Source organism: Biomphalaria glabrata, chromosome 18 (assembly GCF_947242115.1).
Source record: "Biomphalaria glabrata chromosome 18, xgBioGlab47.1, whole genome shotgun sequence".
Classification (NCBI taxonomy): Eukaryota; Metazoa; Mollusca; class Gastropoda; family Planorbidae; genus Biomphalaria; species Biomphalaria glabrata.
The window spans coordinates 13155944-13173414 of NC_074728.1; the positions used below are offsets into that span (position 1 = coordinate 13155944).

The following is a 17471-nucleotide window of genomic DNA, read 5'->3' on the forward strand; positions in this document are numbered from 1 at the left end:
GCTATCCGCTTCCTAGGATTGACGACACATTGGACACACTTGCTGGGTCACAGATCTTTTCCACCCTTGACCTGAAGAGCGGTTACTGGCAGGTGGGACTACACCCCGAGGACAGAGATAAAACGGCATTCTCTGCTGGTAATGGTCTCTGGCAATTTACCGTGATGCCTTTTGGCCTCTGCAACGCCCCAGCCACCTTTGAAAGACTAATGGAGCATGTGCTTAGAGGACTTAATTGGACCACGTGCCTTGTTTACTTAGATGACATTATCGTCATAGGCAGAACCTTCGAGGAACATATTGCAAACCTGAAGGAAGTGTTTGAACGAATTAGAAACGCTGGAATGAAATTGAATCCAAAGAAGTGCTCCTTGTTCAGAAGGAGCGTCAAGTACCTTGGGCACATTGTGTCGAAGGAAGGAGTCAGCACAGACCCGGATAAAGTTGAAGCCGTAAATGGATGGCCGATCCCCGCTAATATCCAAGAGTTAAGAAGCTTTCTTGGACTCTGCACATATTACAGACGTTTCGTACCAAACTTCTCTAGCCTCTGTAGCGCCCTTCATCAATTGACAGAACCGAAGCGGCCGTTTATTTGGACAACGGAATGTCATGAGGCCTTTGAGAGACTTAAAAAGGCTCTTGTTTCATCACCTATTCTGGCCTACCCGATACCAGGCGAGACGTTCATACTTGACACCGATGCGAGCAATACTGGAATAGGCGCTGTCTTATCCCAAAAGGTAGATGGAACTGAGAGGGTTATAGCTTACTTTAGTCGGAGCTTGTCCAAAGCTGAGAGAAACTACTGTGTCACCAGACGTGAGCTACTGGCAGTTGTGGATGCCATACAACATTTTCACAAATACTTATATGGGCAAAAGTTTATCCTTAGGACAGATCACGCTGCTCTACAATGGCTTTTGTCATTTAAAAGCCCGGAAGGACAAGTCGCCAGGTGGATTGAACGTTTGCAAACCTATGACTTCGAGACACAGCACCGAAAAGGACAAACTCACCAGAATGCTGATGCGCTGTCTCGACGACCTTGTAGAATGGAATGTAAACACTGCAGCAAGGTTGAAGAGAAGGAAGTTATCATTGATTGTCGACATCTTGGGGTACAAGCTTCCGGGTCATGGTCCGACGAAAGAATCCGAGAAGACCAGTTAAAAGATGAAGATCTGGCTCCCATTCTGCTTATGAAGGAAGACGGGCAAAGACCGGAATGGCATCACCTTTCTGATAAAGGAGCTGCTACCAAGGCATATTGGGCGCAATGGGACTCACTGACAATCGACAATGGAGTTCTCAAGAGGGTCTGGGAAACGGCAGTTGGGACATGCAATCGCTTACAGCTGTTGTTGCCTAAAGTGAGAGTTGCTGAGGTGCTGCAAGAAATCCATAATAATCCCAGTGGGTCACATTTAGGTGTCAACAAGACCTTTGAAAAAATACGCCAGCGGTTTTACTGGTTCGGCTACCGGGATGATGTAGAAGAATGGTGCCGAAGATGCGACGCATGTTCGGCAGCAAAGGGCCCGCACAGGAGAACGAGGGGACGTATGCAGCAATACAACGTCGGTAATCCCTTTGAACGAATAGCGATCGATGTAGCCGGACCATTCCCTGAGTCCCAAAGAGGAAACAAGTACGTTCTAGTAGTGATAGACTATTTTACTAAGTGGCCTGAAGCGTATGCGATACCAAACCAAGAAGCCACCACCATAGCGGAAACACTTGTGGAGAATTGGATTAGCCGATTTGGTGCTCCCATGGAGTTACACTCCGACCAAGGCCGAAACTTCGAATCCAAGATCTTTCAAGAGATGTGCCAGGTACTCGGCATCGAAAAGACAAGCACAACCCCTCTTCACCCCCAGTCAGATGGAATGGTGGAACGTTTTAACCGAACACTGGAACAGCATCTGTCAAAGGTCGTCGATGAACGTCAAGAGGACTGGGACACTTATATACCAATGTTCCTTATGGCATATAGAGGATCGATTCACAACACCACCGGTTACACTCCAGCAAAGATGTTGTTCGGCCGAGAGCTGCAACTACCATGTGATTTGCTATTCGGGATTCCAGGAGATGTGCCAGCCTCCTCAACAGACTATGTCGCAAATCTCCGAAAACGGATGGAGAAAACTCACGCTCTTGCCCGCAGAAACATCAAGATCAACAGTGACCAGATGAAGACAAGGTACGACAAACGGGCCAATGCCGCTGGGTTTCATGAGAACGATCTGGTGTGGCTTTACAATCCACAAAGACGAAAAGGCAAGTCCCCAAAACTTCAAACAGACTGGGAAGGACCCTACCGCGTGATAAAAAGAATCAACGATGTCGTGTATCGAATACAAAAGAGCCCAAGATCCAAACTGAAGGTCGTCCACATCGACAGACTCAACAAGTACTATGGTGAAGCTGGATCTGCCCGGGACGGACAGATCTAAGGAGGGGGCAGTGTTATAAACCTGGTGGTGGCACAGATGGGGGTTGTGGTGTGTGTGTAGTCAGCCGACGCAAATCGCCCCAGGCCAACGTTTGACGAGCGGTGAACCGTGACGAGCTACGACGGTCAACCGAGACGAGTTAACAACATGAAGGTTCGAGTAGGATCGGCGTTGTGAACAGAGCTCAGGAGCGTCCCAGAATGGTCGAGCGACGTTCTGCCCGGTTCTAGAAGGCCAGCAGGGACCCTATATAAAGAGCAAAGGTATCAGAGACGAGTCAGTTACAACTTTCCGATCTACAGTTCGTTACTACGGCTCAGTACAAGTCCGAGACGAGACAGAGAGACCAGTGCAAGAGTTGATACGGCGGCACGGTTATTAACTTGAGAGATATTTGTACAGACTTTACTTGCTGCCAATTGTACAGTATTGGCTGTTATTTTATTGATATTAAACTATTACGTTATTTGGAGCCCTGAGTTGTCAAGTTCTTTCTGTTGGTGGTGCAAGGTGCAGTTTGCAGAGAGCCTGGATAGTGAGATTCGTAACAATACTATTACAGCGTTACAGATTAACTCTCTATATACTATTACAGCGTTACAGATTAACTCTCTATATATACTATTACATCGTTACAGATTAACTCTCTATATACTATTACAGCGTTACAGATTAACTCTCTATATACTATTACAGCGTTACAGATTAACTCTCTATATACTATTACAGCGTTACAGATTAACTCTCTATATACTATTACAGCGTTACAGATTAACTCTCTATATATACTATTACAGCGTTACAGATTAACTCTCTATATACTATTACATCGTTACAGATTAACTCTCTATATATACTATTACAGCGTTACAGATTAACTCTCTATATATACTATTACAGCGTTACAGATTAACTCTCTATATACTATTACAGCGTTACAGATTAACTCTCTATATACTATTACAACGTTACAGATTAACTCTCTATATACTATTACAGCGTTACAGATTAACTCTCTATATACTATTACAGCGTTACAGATTAACTCTTTATATACTATTACAGCGTTACAGATTAACTCTCTATATACTATTACAGCGTTACAGATTAACTCTCTCTATACTATTACAGCGTTACAGATTAACTCTCTCTATACTATTACAGCGTTACAGATTAACTCTCTATATACTATTACAGCGTTACAGATTAACTCTCTATATACTATTACAGTGTTACAGATTAACTCTCTATGTACTATTACAGCGTTACAGATTAACTCTCTATGTACTATTACAGCGTTACAGGTTAACTCTCTATATACTATTACAGCGTTACAGATTAACTCTCTATATACTATTACAACGTTACAGATTAACTCTCTATATACTATTACATCGTTACAGATTAACTCTCTATATACTATTACAGCGTTACAGATTAACTCTCTATATACTATTACAGCGTTACAGATTAACTCTTTATATACTATTACAGCGTTACAGATTAACTCTCTATATGCTATTACAGCGTTACAGATTAACTCTATATATACTATTACATATTTACAGCGTTTCCCTAACTGTGTACATAGGTGTTTCCCAAATGAGTAGAATAATTAGCTTGTAGGCAAACACATGAATGTGCGAAGTGTTCCGTTAAAGAAAAAGTTTGAGAAACATTGTACTGCTATATGAATAGATAAGTCAATCTAGAACAGATTAAGTCATTAATCATTCGCTTAAAGTATAGTTTCTCATTGTCTGGGACAGCACGTTTTGTGACAACAGATTTTCTCTGAAAGTATCAGCAACATAAATTGATGTAAAACTCAAACTCCTATCATGAAGTTAATTGAATAGGGTTAGGGTTAGGATTAGGGTTAGGACTATAAAGAACTATAAAAATATATTTGCTGACTAAAACAAGAACATTAAAAAATACTTTAAAAAAATAAACCATATATTAAGTGTAACTGTATCAATCGGCTTAGACAAGTCATGTAATTAAATTGTAATAGACTCAGAGTCCAATCATTCCCAAAGTAGTCTATATAGAGTTATTGACCCCCAAGGGTCTACGAAGACTTTCAAACGGTCTACGAAAGTGAAAAAATAAATAGGGGGTCTATGAGATGTCCATCGGGGTCTACGATAATTGATTTAATTTTACCATCCGTGACTTCAATTTTGATATCCCATTAATGGAATTATTTCATACACTTATACAAGATTAGTAGGCCTACCTTAGTTAATCCTTAAACTATTTATCCTGCTATTCTAAAGAAAAATTGTTGTATTTAATGTTAAATAGCTTAATTTAGTTTAGATGCAACTAATTTTTAACAAAAAGAAATGTAAACTACAGCGTTGATTATTTAAAATTGGGATTAATTCCGAACTTTTCAAACGAGCGGTTGCCGAAGTGCCTCTCTAGGACGCTATGAAACCAATTACACTGGAGGGCCTTTTAAACCTACTGTTGATATCATTAACTTACTTTCTTAAAGCAACGATGCAGTTCAAGTGCACTTGCGCGGAACGAGATATCCTGTACTCTTAAGCGAGCAATTCTTGTATGTATGTATATATATATTTATATATATATATAAATTTTATTTCGAAAACGGCTCTAACGATTTTCTTTAAAATTTCAAGGTATGTGCATACAGATGCATTGTAAAACTATAAGACGGACGTGAGCTGTGGTTTGTCTAGACTGTAGGAGGACTTAAGAGACTTTAAATTTAATCGCCATGTACAATTACATTTAGAACTAACAGAACACTAAAACAACTCTTCAGATTAGTAGTCTTTATCCGATCGTTCATTTTCGTAATTACAAAAATATTCCCAAAATGATTTCGGGTATATAACCTTGCTTAAGAAATTATTAAACCGAGCGAGGCTCGACCACCTGGTACTAGCATTAAAAGCTTCTTAAGTATGGGGAGAAAGAAGGGGGTATCTGGGCAAATGTTACTGTGGTAGCTTTTTAAATGTTGTACGACTTACATATAAACTCTAGAGCTCAAGCCTTCTCAAGCCTATTTACTAGACACTATGCCAGTAAAGTGCTTATGAAAATAGAAGGTTTCATGCTATCTATAGCTAGTTTCAATCTTTTAAGGGATGATTTAATTCTCTACATAAAGTATAAAGGAGACTAATTCAACTTATACCACCACATGTCAAGTACACTTTCTTTCCTTTGTTCGATACTAAAAAAGAAGTTAATAGCCAATAATTAATTAACTAATCTTTTTTTTTTATTTATTCTTGTTTTGTCAGGTACAAAAAAAAATAACTGAGCCTAATTTAAACTTGATCCAAGATTGAGTGTGGTAGAAATAATGTGTACGAAAATTGTATCAGTCAGATAGAATAAGTTGATATAAGCTTTGTCAAAAAAAATATAATTAATGTTTATAAAACAGAATGTAGAACGTTATTACTGTAATTTAGAAGGGTTGTATCCTGTCACATAGGCTATGGCATTATCTTCTAAAGGCTTGTCCAAGACTTGATCAATGACATGAATAATATGCATCCCAGCTTGAATGTTTGGTCTTATCAACTTGACGCCATTGATGAAGTATTTTGTAGGTCCAGGTGTGCCACAGGTAACATTCTGACAATGAAAACATACGAACTTAAAACCAAAGCTGTAGCGTTGTTCTGTGAACTTACATTATTGCTTCATTGACTTCTTAACCATTTTGTATCACTTTATATATTTCTTGTACATAAATGCGCGGCAGTACGTACATGGAATTGTAAATTTCATTTTAACTCATACTTAACACATCAAACGCTTTGATTATTTCTTTCTTTCTTATTCTCTACTTTTTAAGTGCCTTTAAATATGAGTTGTTTTTTTCTTCAGTTTTTTTTATTTATCCGTAAGGGAATGGAATAAAAAGACATAACACTCCCCCTTTCTTACAACAACCTGGGCTATTGTTGCAATGGGATCTTGGGATAGAAAAGTAAAGTTTTGACTAGACATCAGTGTGTTCTTGTTTCTACTAGACAATACTGTTTGACGTGTGCTGTTGTCAGAGGCATCCCTGGGGGGAGGGAGGGGAGAATTTGAAAATCCCCCCGGGCCACCACTTGAGGGAGGCCCCCTAATGAGTGTTTTTTTTACATTAAATATTACGCAAAATGCAGGGACCTCCAAAAAGGTAAAGCCTCCCGGTCCCCAAAATTGATGGCAAATTCCTAGCTACGCCACTGTCTGTTGTCCTGTTGATTGGTTGAACTGATCAAGTAGTCAACTCTCATGTAAGATTGAAATAATAATAATAATAATAATAATAATCTTTATTATCCGTAAGGAAATTTGTTTTACAATTTGTGCATTACACCAAACAAAAAACATTATAACTATAAGAAACCAAAGTGTACATTCACACCAGACTCACTCATAATTTACATGTGACAAAGTTTATACCAGATTGTTCTTATTTAATGATTTGATTGCCAGGGGAACAAAAGAGTATTTGTGTCTGTTTGTCTTTGCTATCGGTGTCTTGTATCTCTTTTGTGATGGTAAATCACAAAATCCTGACACAAAGGGTGATTCTTTATTTCGAGGATCTTGTTAGCTTTTTTATAGATGTTTGTCTCAAACAACTGCCCAAATGGGGTTTGTTTTTTGCCAATGATTTTGCCAGCAGCATTTAGGATTCTATTAAGTTTATTTTTATTTTTAATAGCAAGTGAACAAGATACAAGATTGGAATGATAGAAAGTGAATTAGATACAGATTGGAATGATAGCTAGTGAACTAGATACGAGATTGGAATGATAGCTAGTGAAATAGATACAAGATTGGAATGATAGCAAGTGAACTAGATACAAGATTGAAATGATAGCAAGTGAACTAGATACAAGATTGGAATGATAGCTAGTGAACTAGATACAAAATTGGAATGATAGCAAGTGAACTAGATACAAGATTGAAATGATAACAAGTGAACTAGATACTTCTTCTTATTCTTTTTTTTCTTCTAGCTAGCTTTTTGCTTCTGAGCTGTGAGCTCTTTTGCAGACTCTGCCAAGGAAAAAAAGTGTGCTGTTTTCTTCAGTTGTTCAGCACTGCCGTACAGGGTGTTTGTTATGTTGGGCCGCGTGGCAGTAGAGTCTGCCCAAGGTGGACCAGGAAGGGGCATTCAAAAAGGACATTGTTTACGGTTTCATAAGGGTGGGCGCAGCGTCTACAAAGCAGGAGCCGTGTGGGATCTACCCTACCGAGACGGCAATTCAACAGAGGTGTGCGTCCCGTCCTCCGTTGGAAGACTGTAGATTGCTTCCCACGGGGGAGGAAGTTAATACTGTCCTGTTTGTTAGGCATGTTAATTTTTGGTACATGGCTCTGCCAGTGTTTCCTGTTGCCCACTGGTTGAGCCACTCCTCCCTGCGGCTGTTGATTAATATTGACCTTAGGGTGAGGTAGCTAACAGGTCCATCACGTTATTTCATAGACAACCCTGCATTTGAAAGCTAATCTGCCCTTTCTTTTCACATGACGTCAATGTGTCCAGGGATCCACCGCATTGTGATGTTGATGTTTAACTTTGTCACCATCCGATATACCATCACTATTAGTGTTGTCAACTCTCTTGGGCTTTTTGAGGTGCTGCCGTTAAGTTCTCGAAGAGTGTATTGGGAGTCTACAAAGACAACAACATCTGATGGAGACCGTATCCCCTCATACAATTTGTTTTCGATTGTCTGCAAAGTTACGGCAACTGCCTCAATTTCGGCTTGGAAGCATGAGCAGCAGTCGCCACAGGGTGCACTGATCTCAAAATGTCTACCCCTGTTGAAGACCAGGAAGGGCACCATGACCAGCACCGACGGCGGCCCCAACGGCCGATCCGTCGTCGCACACATGGACGGCTGTCCTTGGATAGCCCCCAACCGCTCCGAGCGTGCCCACCCTATGCTCCAGTGGACCTGACTCCCCTGTTAGAGTATTACTTAATAAATGTGCTTCAATTGCTGGCTGTCTGCAGTCAAGTCCAGAAGCCATGTCTGAGAATCCGGTAACCCTTTCTCTGCCACTGGGTAGAAGGTGCCTCAGGGCCAGTTCACCAGCAAGCCGGATCAGAGTTCCTTGCCTCCCTTGCTTGTCTTTCCCATTTCTCTGTGTTAGTAGTTGACTTGGATAGCCGTCCTCCAACCCCCCCCCCCCCCCGCATCCCCCAACAGCCTCCAATGCTGCTCCGCCGCGCCTCAACTCAAGAGGCCCAATAGCGGAGTCCTCCTCACAGGCCGCCGTGAGAGCAGCTCCCACATCTCCACCGACCAGACGCAAGGCCTGGCCTCGGACTGTGTCTAAAGATGACTGACAGGTTCCGTTGGCGGCCACCTGCATGGAGAGACAGTCATCCATGACAGACCCGACGCATCCAGTGCACAACTGTCCCAAGGTCCCCCCTCCAGCCCCCCAGGATGCTCCCGCCAGGTGTCCTATCATGTGAACTAGATACAAACAAACAAAGAAACACGGAGTAGAACATTATTTTAAAGACATTTGCCATGAAGCAGTGGACGAACGAAGGAAAGCCAGTGGAGTCTGATACAGCGCTACATAGTATTTGTACAGTCAGTGTTACGTTGTTGCCAATTGTACAGTATTGGCTGGGATTTATTGGACATCAATGTGTTAGGTTACTTTGGAGCCCTGAATTGTTCTTTGATTTGGTAGTGTAGTGTGGTGCAGTTTGCAGAAAGCCTGGATTGTTAGAAACGTTACAATACCATTAAGAGAGAGATACTGAAGAAATAGCAATTTTAGTAGCAGAAAGTTTTTACCATTCAGATGCTATTCTTGTTGTTTTTTTAGACAAATTAATTTGGACAACTATTGCACGGACTTCACAGCAATTAAAGCATATTTTAGGAAGATGACATGTTTCTAAGACCAAGTAGATGTGAGTGCAACATAACATTCAATAAATTATTGAAATAAATCACCAGTGACCTAACATTTCTATAGTAGTCTACAAAAAGTATATAGGTACCCCTTTTAGATCCAAATGATCACTTGTTTCTGTGGCCCACGGTTAACGAGGGTGTGATGTGACCAGCACAATGATCAACCACCTTTACTTATCCCTAACTAATGGTAGGTACCCATTTGAGTTGGATGGACCCAGGCAGGGCCGGTCTTAGGCCACTGCAACTTATGCGGTCGCAGTGGGCCCCGCGCTTTCATAGGCCCCGCGCTAATTCAGGGTGTAATTATTAAATTGCAAAATATATACGAAAAACTCAAGAAAATCTCCTGAATTTATTAAAATCTTCTGAAAACTCTTTAAAATATCCAGAAAAATAGACAAAATTGTCATTAGTGGGTGTCATTAATTGCGGAAAACGCCAATCCTACGCATGATAAAAGGAAAAAAGGCATTGTCAGCTTTCATGTAATAATCGGGCAAATTTAAACCTTAATCGGAAGTTCCAATACTTTATTTACTTTTATAGTCACTAGCTTATAAATATGCCATTGGTTACAAGGTTCGTAAAGTTCAGATCGCAATTTTTAACTTAGTAAAGTCGAATTTTTTTCTTATACAAAATCTTAAATTTCACTTATTATCCTTATTCCCACACAGACTAGGCCCCGCGCAATCAATTTCGCATAGGGCCCCGCAATTGCTAGGACCGGCCCTGGACCCAGGAGCGCCCTTAAAAAGTCTGTCTTCGCCGAGATTTGAACTCAAGACCACTCAGACTACTTGTGAAAAATTCCCAATTATTGTTTTCATTATGCATGCTTACTAATCTTTTAGCGGCTCCCGAAAGGGGAAAAGACGCTATTAGTTTTGTGTGAAATGTCTGTCCACCCCGTTAAGATCTCGTAAACTAGAAAAGACAGCGAAAATCCGACATCATAATATTTTAGTTCATTCAAAGTTCTGATGAAACGGCTACTTTTTTCTTTTCTGAAAGCGAAAAATATACTTTTTTAAATCACTTATGCAAGCAGTTTTTCATAAAAATACACCACTTTTATAAATATTCAATATTAATAGCCAGAAATAATGTAGGCTCTTTAGTAGGGGAGTTGACTATTTGCCATATTTTTAACACATTTATACAAATGGTTTTAGACTTTTTGTTTAAAATTTTTTTTTTTTCACATTTGTATTGCTTCGTTATGTAAGTTCTGTCATACTAACTACTACAATTACCCAAATATGTTTACTTTTTTCAAGAGAAAAAAATCTATTTAGTATGCATATAAGTTGGACATAATTTAAAACAACAATTAATAAGTAGGTTTTCCTATTATCGCGTTAACTGCAGTTCCACACCACAACCATAGAACACTTAATTAACAATTTTTTTTATTTTACGGAAATGTTTTTTTTTCTTTTTTCATATTTTGAGGATTTGAATAAGAGATTGACCCTTTTACAAAACAATTAGATCAATTAGATATTCATTATAAGACATCAGTTAGGCCAGGTTCACATCTAACTTCACATTCTCTTTCACCTATCCTTTAGTCAGCTGGACCGCTGGGGGACCACATAAGATCTGTCAACCTTCTTTCTCCATTCTTTTCTGTCATTTGTCTATGATTAAATTAAATTCTGATGTTTTTTTCTGAAATTATCGATACCTGCCTTTTTAACTGCCTGGGTGGACCACTTCGGGGGCCGATTTTGAGTTTGTGTTTTCACACAAACTGTCATTGTAACCTTGTTTTAAAATAATTTTATGAGGTGAGGCCATACATTGGTAAAAGATGCCTATTAAAATTGTCGTAAGATATACAAATAAAACAAATTGTTGAAGTTATCTTTGTCTGCACACAACAAAAAGAGATTAATTTCACATACCCCATTGCTCAGTTCTTTCTTGTTTAGAAATGCTTTCCTGTTTCTAACTGAGTATGTTCTCATTGGAGCTGCAGCACTGAATGCTGACGTCTCCAAGGCCAACGGTACTGACAAAAGTTGTCAAAGATTGGTTGTATATATATATGTATATGTATACAACAATAATAAGAAATAATAATAATAAAATAATAATAATCTTTATTATCCATGAGGAAATTTGTCTAACAATTTGTGCATCACACCAAACAAAAAACATTATAACTATAAGAAACCAAAGTGTACATTCACACCAGACTCACTCATAATTTACATGTGACAAAGTTTATACCAGATTGTTCTTATTTAATGATTTGATTGCCAGGTGAAAAAAAGAGTGTTTGTGTCTGTTTGTCTTTGCTATTGGTGTCTTGTATCTGTTTTATCCTGACCCAAAGAGTGATTTTTTATTTTTAGAATCTTTTTAGCTTTTTTATGAATGTTTGTCTCCAACAGCTGCCCAAATGGGGTTTGTGTTTGCCAATGATTTTACCAGCAGCTTTTGGGATTCTATGAAGTTTATTTCTACAACAGTTATTCTTGTGATAGTATTTGTCTATTGCATCAAACTCGAAATACACCCGTACAAGTATTTGTCTATTGCATCGAACTCAAAATACACCCGTACAAGTATTTGTCTATTGCATCGAACTCAAAATACACCCGTACAAGTATTTGTCTATTGCATCGAACTCAAAATACACCCGTACAAGTATTTGTCTATTGCATCGAACTCAAAATACACCCGTACAATTATTTGTCTATTGCATCGAACTTAAAATACACCCGTACAAGTATTTGTCTGTTGCATCGAACTCAAAATACACCCGTACAAGTATTTGTCTATTGCATCAAACTTAAAATACACCCGTACAAGTATTTGTCTGTTGCATCGAACTCAAAATACACCCGTACAAGTATTTGTCTGTTGCATCGAACTCAAAATACACCCGTACAAGTATTTGTCTGTTGCATCGAACTCAAAATACACCCGTACAAGTATTTGTCTGTTGCATCGAACTTAAAATACACCTGTACAAAGACAATCGAACATCTCTTGAGTACTTTGTCAGACATCCATCTATGACTACAAGGCAATCGAACATCTCTTGAGTACTTTGTCAGACATCCATCTATGACTACAAGACAATCGAACATCTCTTGAGTACTTTACCAGACATCCATCTATGACTACAAGACAATCGAACATCTCTTGAGTACTTTGTCAGACATCCATCTATGACTACAAGACAATCGAACATCTCTTGAGTACTTTGTCAGACATCCATCTATGACTACAAGACAATCGAACATCTCTTGAGTACTTTGTCAGACATCCATCTATGACTACAAGACAATCGAACATCTCTTGAGTACTTTGTCAGACATCCATCTATGACTAAAAGACCATCGAACATCTCTTGAGTACTTTGTCAGACATCCATCTATGACTACAAGACAATCGAACATCTCTTGAGTACTTTGTCAGACATCCATCTATGACTACAAGACAATCGAACATCTCTTGAGTACTTTGTCAGACATCCATCTATGACTACAAGACAATCGAACATCTCTTGAGTACTTTGTCAGACATCCATCTATGACTACAAGACAATCGAACATCTCTTGAGTACTTTGTCAGACATCCATCTATGACTACAAGACAATCGAACATCTCTTGAGTACTTTGTCAGACATCCATCTATGACTACAAGACAATCGAACATCTCTTGAGTACTTTGTCAGACATCCATCTATGACTACAAGACAATCGAACATCTCTTGAGTACTTTGTCAGACATCCATCTATGACTACAAGACCATCGAACATCTCTTGAGTACTTTGTCAGACATCCATCTATGACTACAAGACCAAGCTTCTACAACAGTTACAAGGGAAAAGCAAGACAAAAAGCAACTCGATGTCACTAGGTAGAAATGAATATGTCTGTGTGAGTGGATTCATAGGGCGGGCCCGTTAGATGAACTCAACAAGTGTTGTGGTAAATAAACGAAGAGTTCAAAGCTCGGTACTTACATGTAAAAGAGTAGACATACTCTTTCGCCCCCAAGTTATTAGCTGATTGCTTGTCATACAAACTTAGAAGTCTGGATGGAGGCAGTAGAGAGTAGGCTGTGTCATTGAAGACAAATAGAGTCAAGGCTTGAGCACTTTGAAATGTTTGTTCCAGATACGCTTCTTGGATGATTGCCTTGAACTAAAAAAATTTTAAAATAATGAAATAAAATGTGTTTCTAAAATAAAACCAAATTGACCTAATTTTTAGTCAACAAAAACAAATCTCTTAGTTTATATGTAACCACCATATTAAGTTAATTACTCCCTTTCAGACATTGCGATTTATAAGGCATACGATGAAAGGTCATCTGTTTCAATGGTAAACGCTTAAATAGGGGTTATCTGACCAGCACAACGACTTTTACAGTTGGGCGTCCTAAAATGCCGAAGTTCAAAATCCCAGTCTTCATAATATTCGAACCCGGGACCCATCGGTTCGGAAGCCAAGTGCTTTAAAACTTACCCACCATGTTCCCAAGCAATTATATCAGTGTCGTAGCCTGGGAGCTTGACCTTTTTAGCAGACCCTGCATTTTGACATTAGGCATCATGACATGAGATAATGCACTTAATAAATATACAAGTCTAAATTCCAACTGGTACAGTATATAAGTAAATTTTTTTAAAAAATCATTAAAATTCTTTTAAAGAATATTTACGTTGCCTATCGTCGAGATAATGCACAATTGACCAAATCTCTATTCATATCGCCTAAAGTTGTGCTTTAGGTGCAGCAAACAGCATCTAGATCAATGATGTCTGGTATTTTTGAATCCACGTGAATAACAAAACTACGTGGCTTTGGTGTAATATTTAATATTTAATGTAAAAGAAAATTAGAACATTCATTTGGGGGACCCCTCAAGTGGAGGCACGGGGGACTTTCGATTATGGATCCTTTTTCCCCACTCTAGCAACGCCACTAGTGCAACAAAGTAGTTTAGGAAAGCAGTGTATCTTTCATTAGTGGAAAAGCTCAAATGATAATTTTGTCTATTTTATGATTTTTCCGTAGATTTGTTTAATTTCATGAGATCTCCAGAAGAAAACCAGGAGGCGGCGGGAACCCTGTTATAAGTTAAAATGGTTTAATGGAATAATTTACACCTAGAACTAGCGCGGGACCCATGAAAGTGCGGTAACTTGATCTATTTTTCTTGAACAAAAAGTTTTTAGAAGACGATTTGAATTAGCGGAATTGTGTTATAGACTAAACGACACATCAACATGCTACTTAGCATGATTAGCTCTACAGGGTATTAGCTCTACAGGGTATTAGCTCTACAGGGTATTTGCTCTACAGGGTATTAGCTCTACAGGGTATGCCTTTTTTTTTAAAAAAAGTACAACATTAAAAGAACACGTACCTGGGAACATCCTAAACCATCCAATGCGTCGAAGGCAGTGTTACCTTGATAAATCGCTTGACCGTAAACAGAGACTATCGCTGACAACAACAACGATAATAGAAAATAAACCAGCGAAGCCATTGTTGTAAAGATAAGCCCAGCCCAGGCGTCACTGTTCTAAGATTTTGTCAATGTTTTCGTTTGCAGTAACTGTTAAACACAATTGTATAGACTAGAAAACATCTACGCACAAACGGGCGGAGGTATTACTTTTTATTATGCGTAATGGAGTCTATTGTTACGAGACGTTTTTGTGCGAGCCGGTTATGAGCGAGAGAATTGGACGAGGATTTTTTTTCACTACACTTTTGTTTCCTGGAAGTACTAGGGAAGCTCCGCCCACCCCAAAAGCCCAGTGAAACTGAGGATATACTCCAACTCTGTGACAAGTAACGGGGAAAAAGTTGTCCGACCCAAATGATGTCCTTGAATACAAAAGTGTCAACGTACGCAATAAGAGGGAAATGAAAAAAAAGCGCAAAGAAGTGAATAGAGAATAAGGGGGGGGGGAAGAAATGGAACAGGGACTGAACAGGAACCACAGTAAAAAAAAAGGGACACCAGCTGGTAAAGGACCTCACAACCTCAAAACATGGAAGAACTAACACAATACAAGAAAGACACAATAGATGGTTAACTGAGGAAAGGGATGTCATAAGAAAATGGACGGACTACTGTTCAAGATGTGCGGAAACACAACCTCACAATGGGCAAACGAAGTGGTCCACTCTGGATTATGCGATGTTATTGAATGATTATCTAATAGATTATAAAGGGCGAATCTCTCATTCAAGGCCACAAGGAAGAAATATTTCCAATGTTATGTGGCCCGCGATACAAGTTTTGGAGATTAAAATAATCTGTTAATTTCACCCAGCTTTGTGTAACTGTTTTATCTACTAAAATGAAGTGAACATTATTACATTTACATAGTTTTTGCTATTTCCTAATTCCATTGAACCTAACCTGAACTTTAGATCTGAACGAACCGAACCGGTTGTTCACAGTGTATGGGAGGAGGGATCTACTTAAGTTGTTTAAAAAAACAAACTTTTCAGATCTTTTTCATTCTTTTGACACAAAAAAAAAACAAACTTTTCATATCTTTTTCATTCTTTTGACACAAAAAACAAACAAACTTTGTAAATAAATGTTACACACAAAAATTGTCTCCATTTGTTATCGAATCCCATTATTAACTGTTCATGATGGTAGGTACACTATATCAGTATAAAATCATGTTTAATAAATGATATATGTCTGCGTAAAAAAAAAAGTTTGCATTTTCAGTTTTAAAACGTTAGTATTCGAAGAATTAAAATAACAGTTACAGGTAAACTCGCCTTCTCAATAGTGCAGGAGAACACCCCCCCCCCAACAGTATATCCGGTTAACATTTTGATTTTTTTTAGATCCGGCTAACATTCTGGAAGCAATAAATTACAGTGACATAGACAAAGAAAAGAAACCATATTGAGGGATGTGGGAGCACTTTAAGGTAATGTAAATAAACAGGTAAAAATTAAAGAGAAGAAGATTGAGAGAAATTTTGAAATAAACAGACAAACTAAACAATGTCAACGAAGCCAGATTGTAAGTTCACTGTTGCCAACTAGAGAAATATGTACCTTTTTTAAACAGTGCTATAGTCTGTTCCTCTGTCACGTCAACCACCCTTTAGCTCACAAAAAAAAGACTGGATTCGGCATACGTGCCCTGCCCAGCGTAACTGTCAAAACATAAGAAGTCCCTCCCAGAGGTGCCCCACGGAAATGCTTTAAAGACCAGCTTAGGCGCCAACTTGCGTTGGCTGACATAGAAGAGAGCATCTGGTTGCATGCGGCTTCAGAACGAGACAGCTGGAGGTCACTCAAAAAGGCCAAGGGATACACATTTGAGACCAAATGTTCTAAAAAGAAATTAAAGAATGGATGACTCCAGATATTGAAGAATGGATGACTCCAGAAATTGAAGAATGGATGACTCCAGAAATTAAAGAATGGATGACTACAGAAATTAAAGAATGGATGACTCCAGATATTGAAGAATGGATGACTCCAGAAATTGAAGAATGGATGACTCCAGAAATTGAAGAATGGATGACTCCAGAAATTGAAGAATGGATGACTCCAGAAATTAAAGAATGGATGACTCCAGAAATTGAAGAATGGATGACTCCAGAAATTGAAGAATGGATGACTCCAGATATTGAAGAATGGATGACTCCAGATATTGAAGAATGGATGACTCCAGAAATTAAAGAATGGATGACTCCAGATATTGAAGAATGGATGACTCCAGAAATTGAAGAATGGATGACTCCAGAAATTGAAGAATGGATAACTCCAGAAATTAAAGAATGGATGACTCCAGAAATTGAAGAATGGATGACTCCAGAAATTAAAGAATGGATGACTCCAGATATTGAAGAATGGATGACTCCAGAAATTGAAGAATGGATGACTCCAGAAATTAAAGAATGGATGACTCCAGAAATTGAAGAATGGATAACTCCAGAAACCTGGACAAAAGTCAAGAAGTAACAGAAAACAGAAAACAAATTAGTGTCAAAATCAATCGGAGAAAGATGCTAGAAGAACACAATCCTTGGAAATTCACCGACA

General features: G+C 38.8%; 2 protein-coding genes across 3 annotated transcripts in view; one reads left to right on the forward strand and one right to left on the reverse strand.

The window, feature by feature from the left end:
- LOC106061922 (fasciclin-1-like) overlaps window positions 1-15209 on the reverse strand; it is a 139860-nt gene extending 124651 nt beyond the window's left edge. The window contains exons 1-4 of one of the 2 annotated variants that reach the window (XM_056017272.1): window positions 14806-15180; window positions 13397-13577; window positions 11320-11426; window positions 5914-6089 (exon numbers count right to left, since the gene is read on the reverse strand). In XM_056017272.1, the coding sequence (XP_055873247.1) occupies window positions 5914-6089; window positions 11320-11426; window positions 13397-13577; window positions 14806-14928 (587 nt within the window). In that variant the 5' untranslated portion in view covers window positions 14929-15180. Of the gene's footprint in view, window positions 1-5913; window positions 6090-11319; window positions 11427-13396; window positions 13578-14805 lie in introns of both variants that reach the window. The other variant, XM_056017270.1, reaches the window with a different exon arrangement.
- A 1569-nt stretch (window positions 15210-16778) lies between these two features.
- Window positions 16779-17390, forward strand: LOC129924024 (RNA-binding protein 12B-like). Its single transcript, XM_056017624.1, has one exon. It carries the CDS (start codon window positions 16779-16781, stop codon window positions 17388-17390), a length of 612 nt encoding a protein of 203 aa, XP_055873599.1.
- The last annotated feature ends 81 nt before the right edge of the window (window positions 17391-17471 follow it).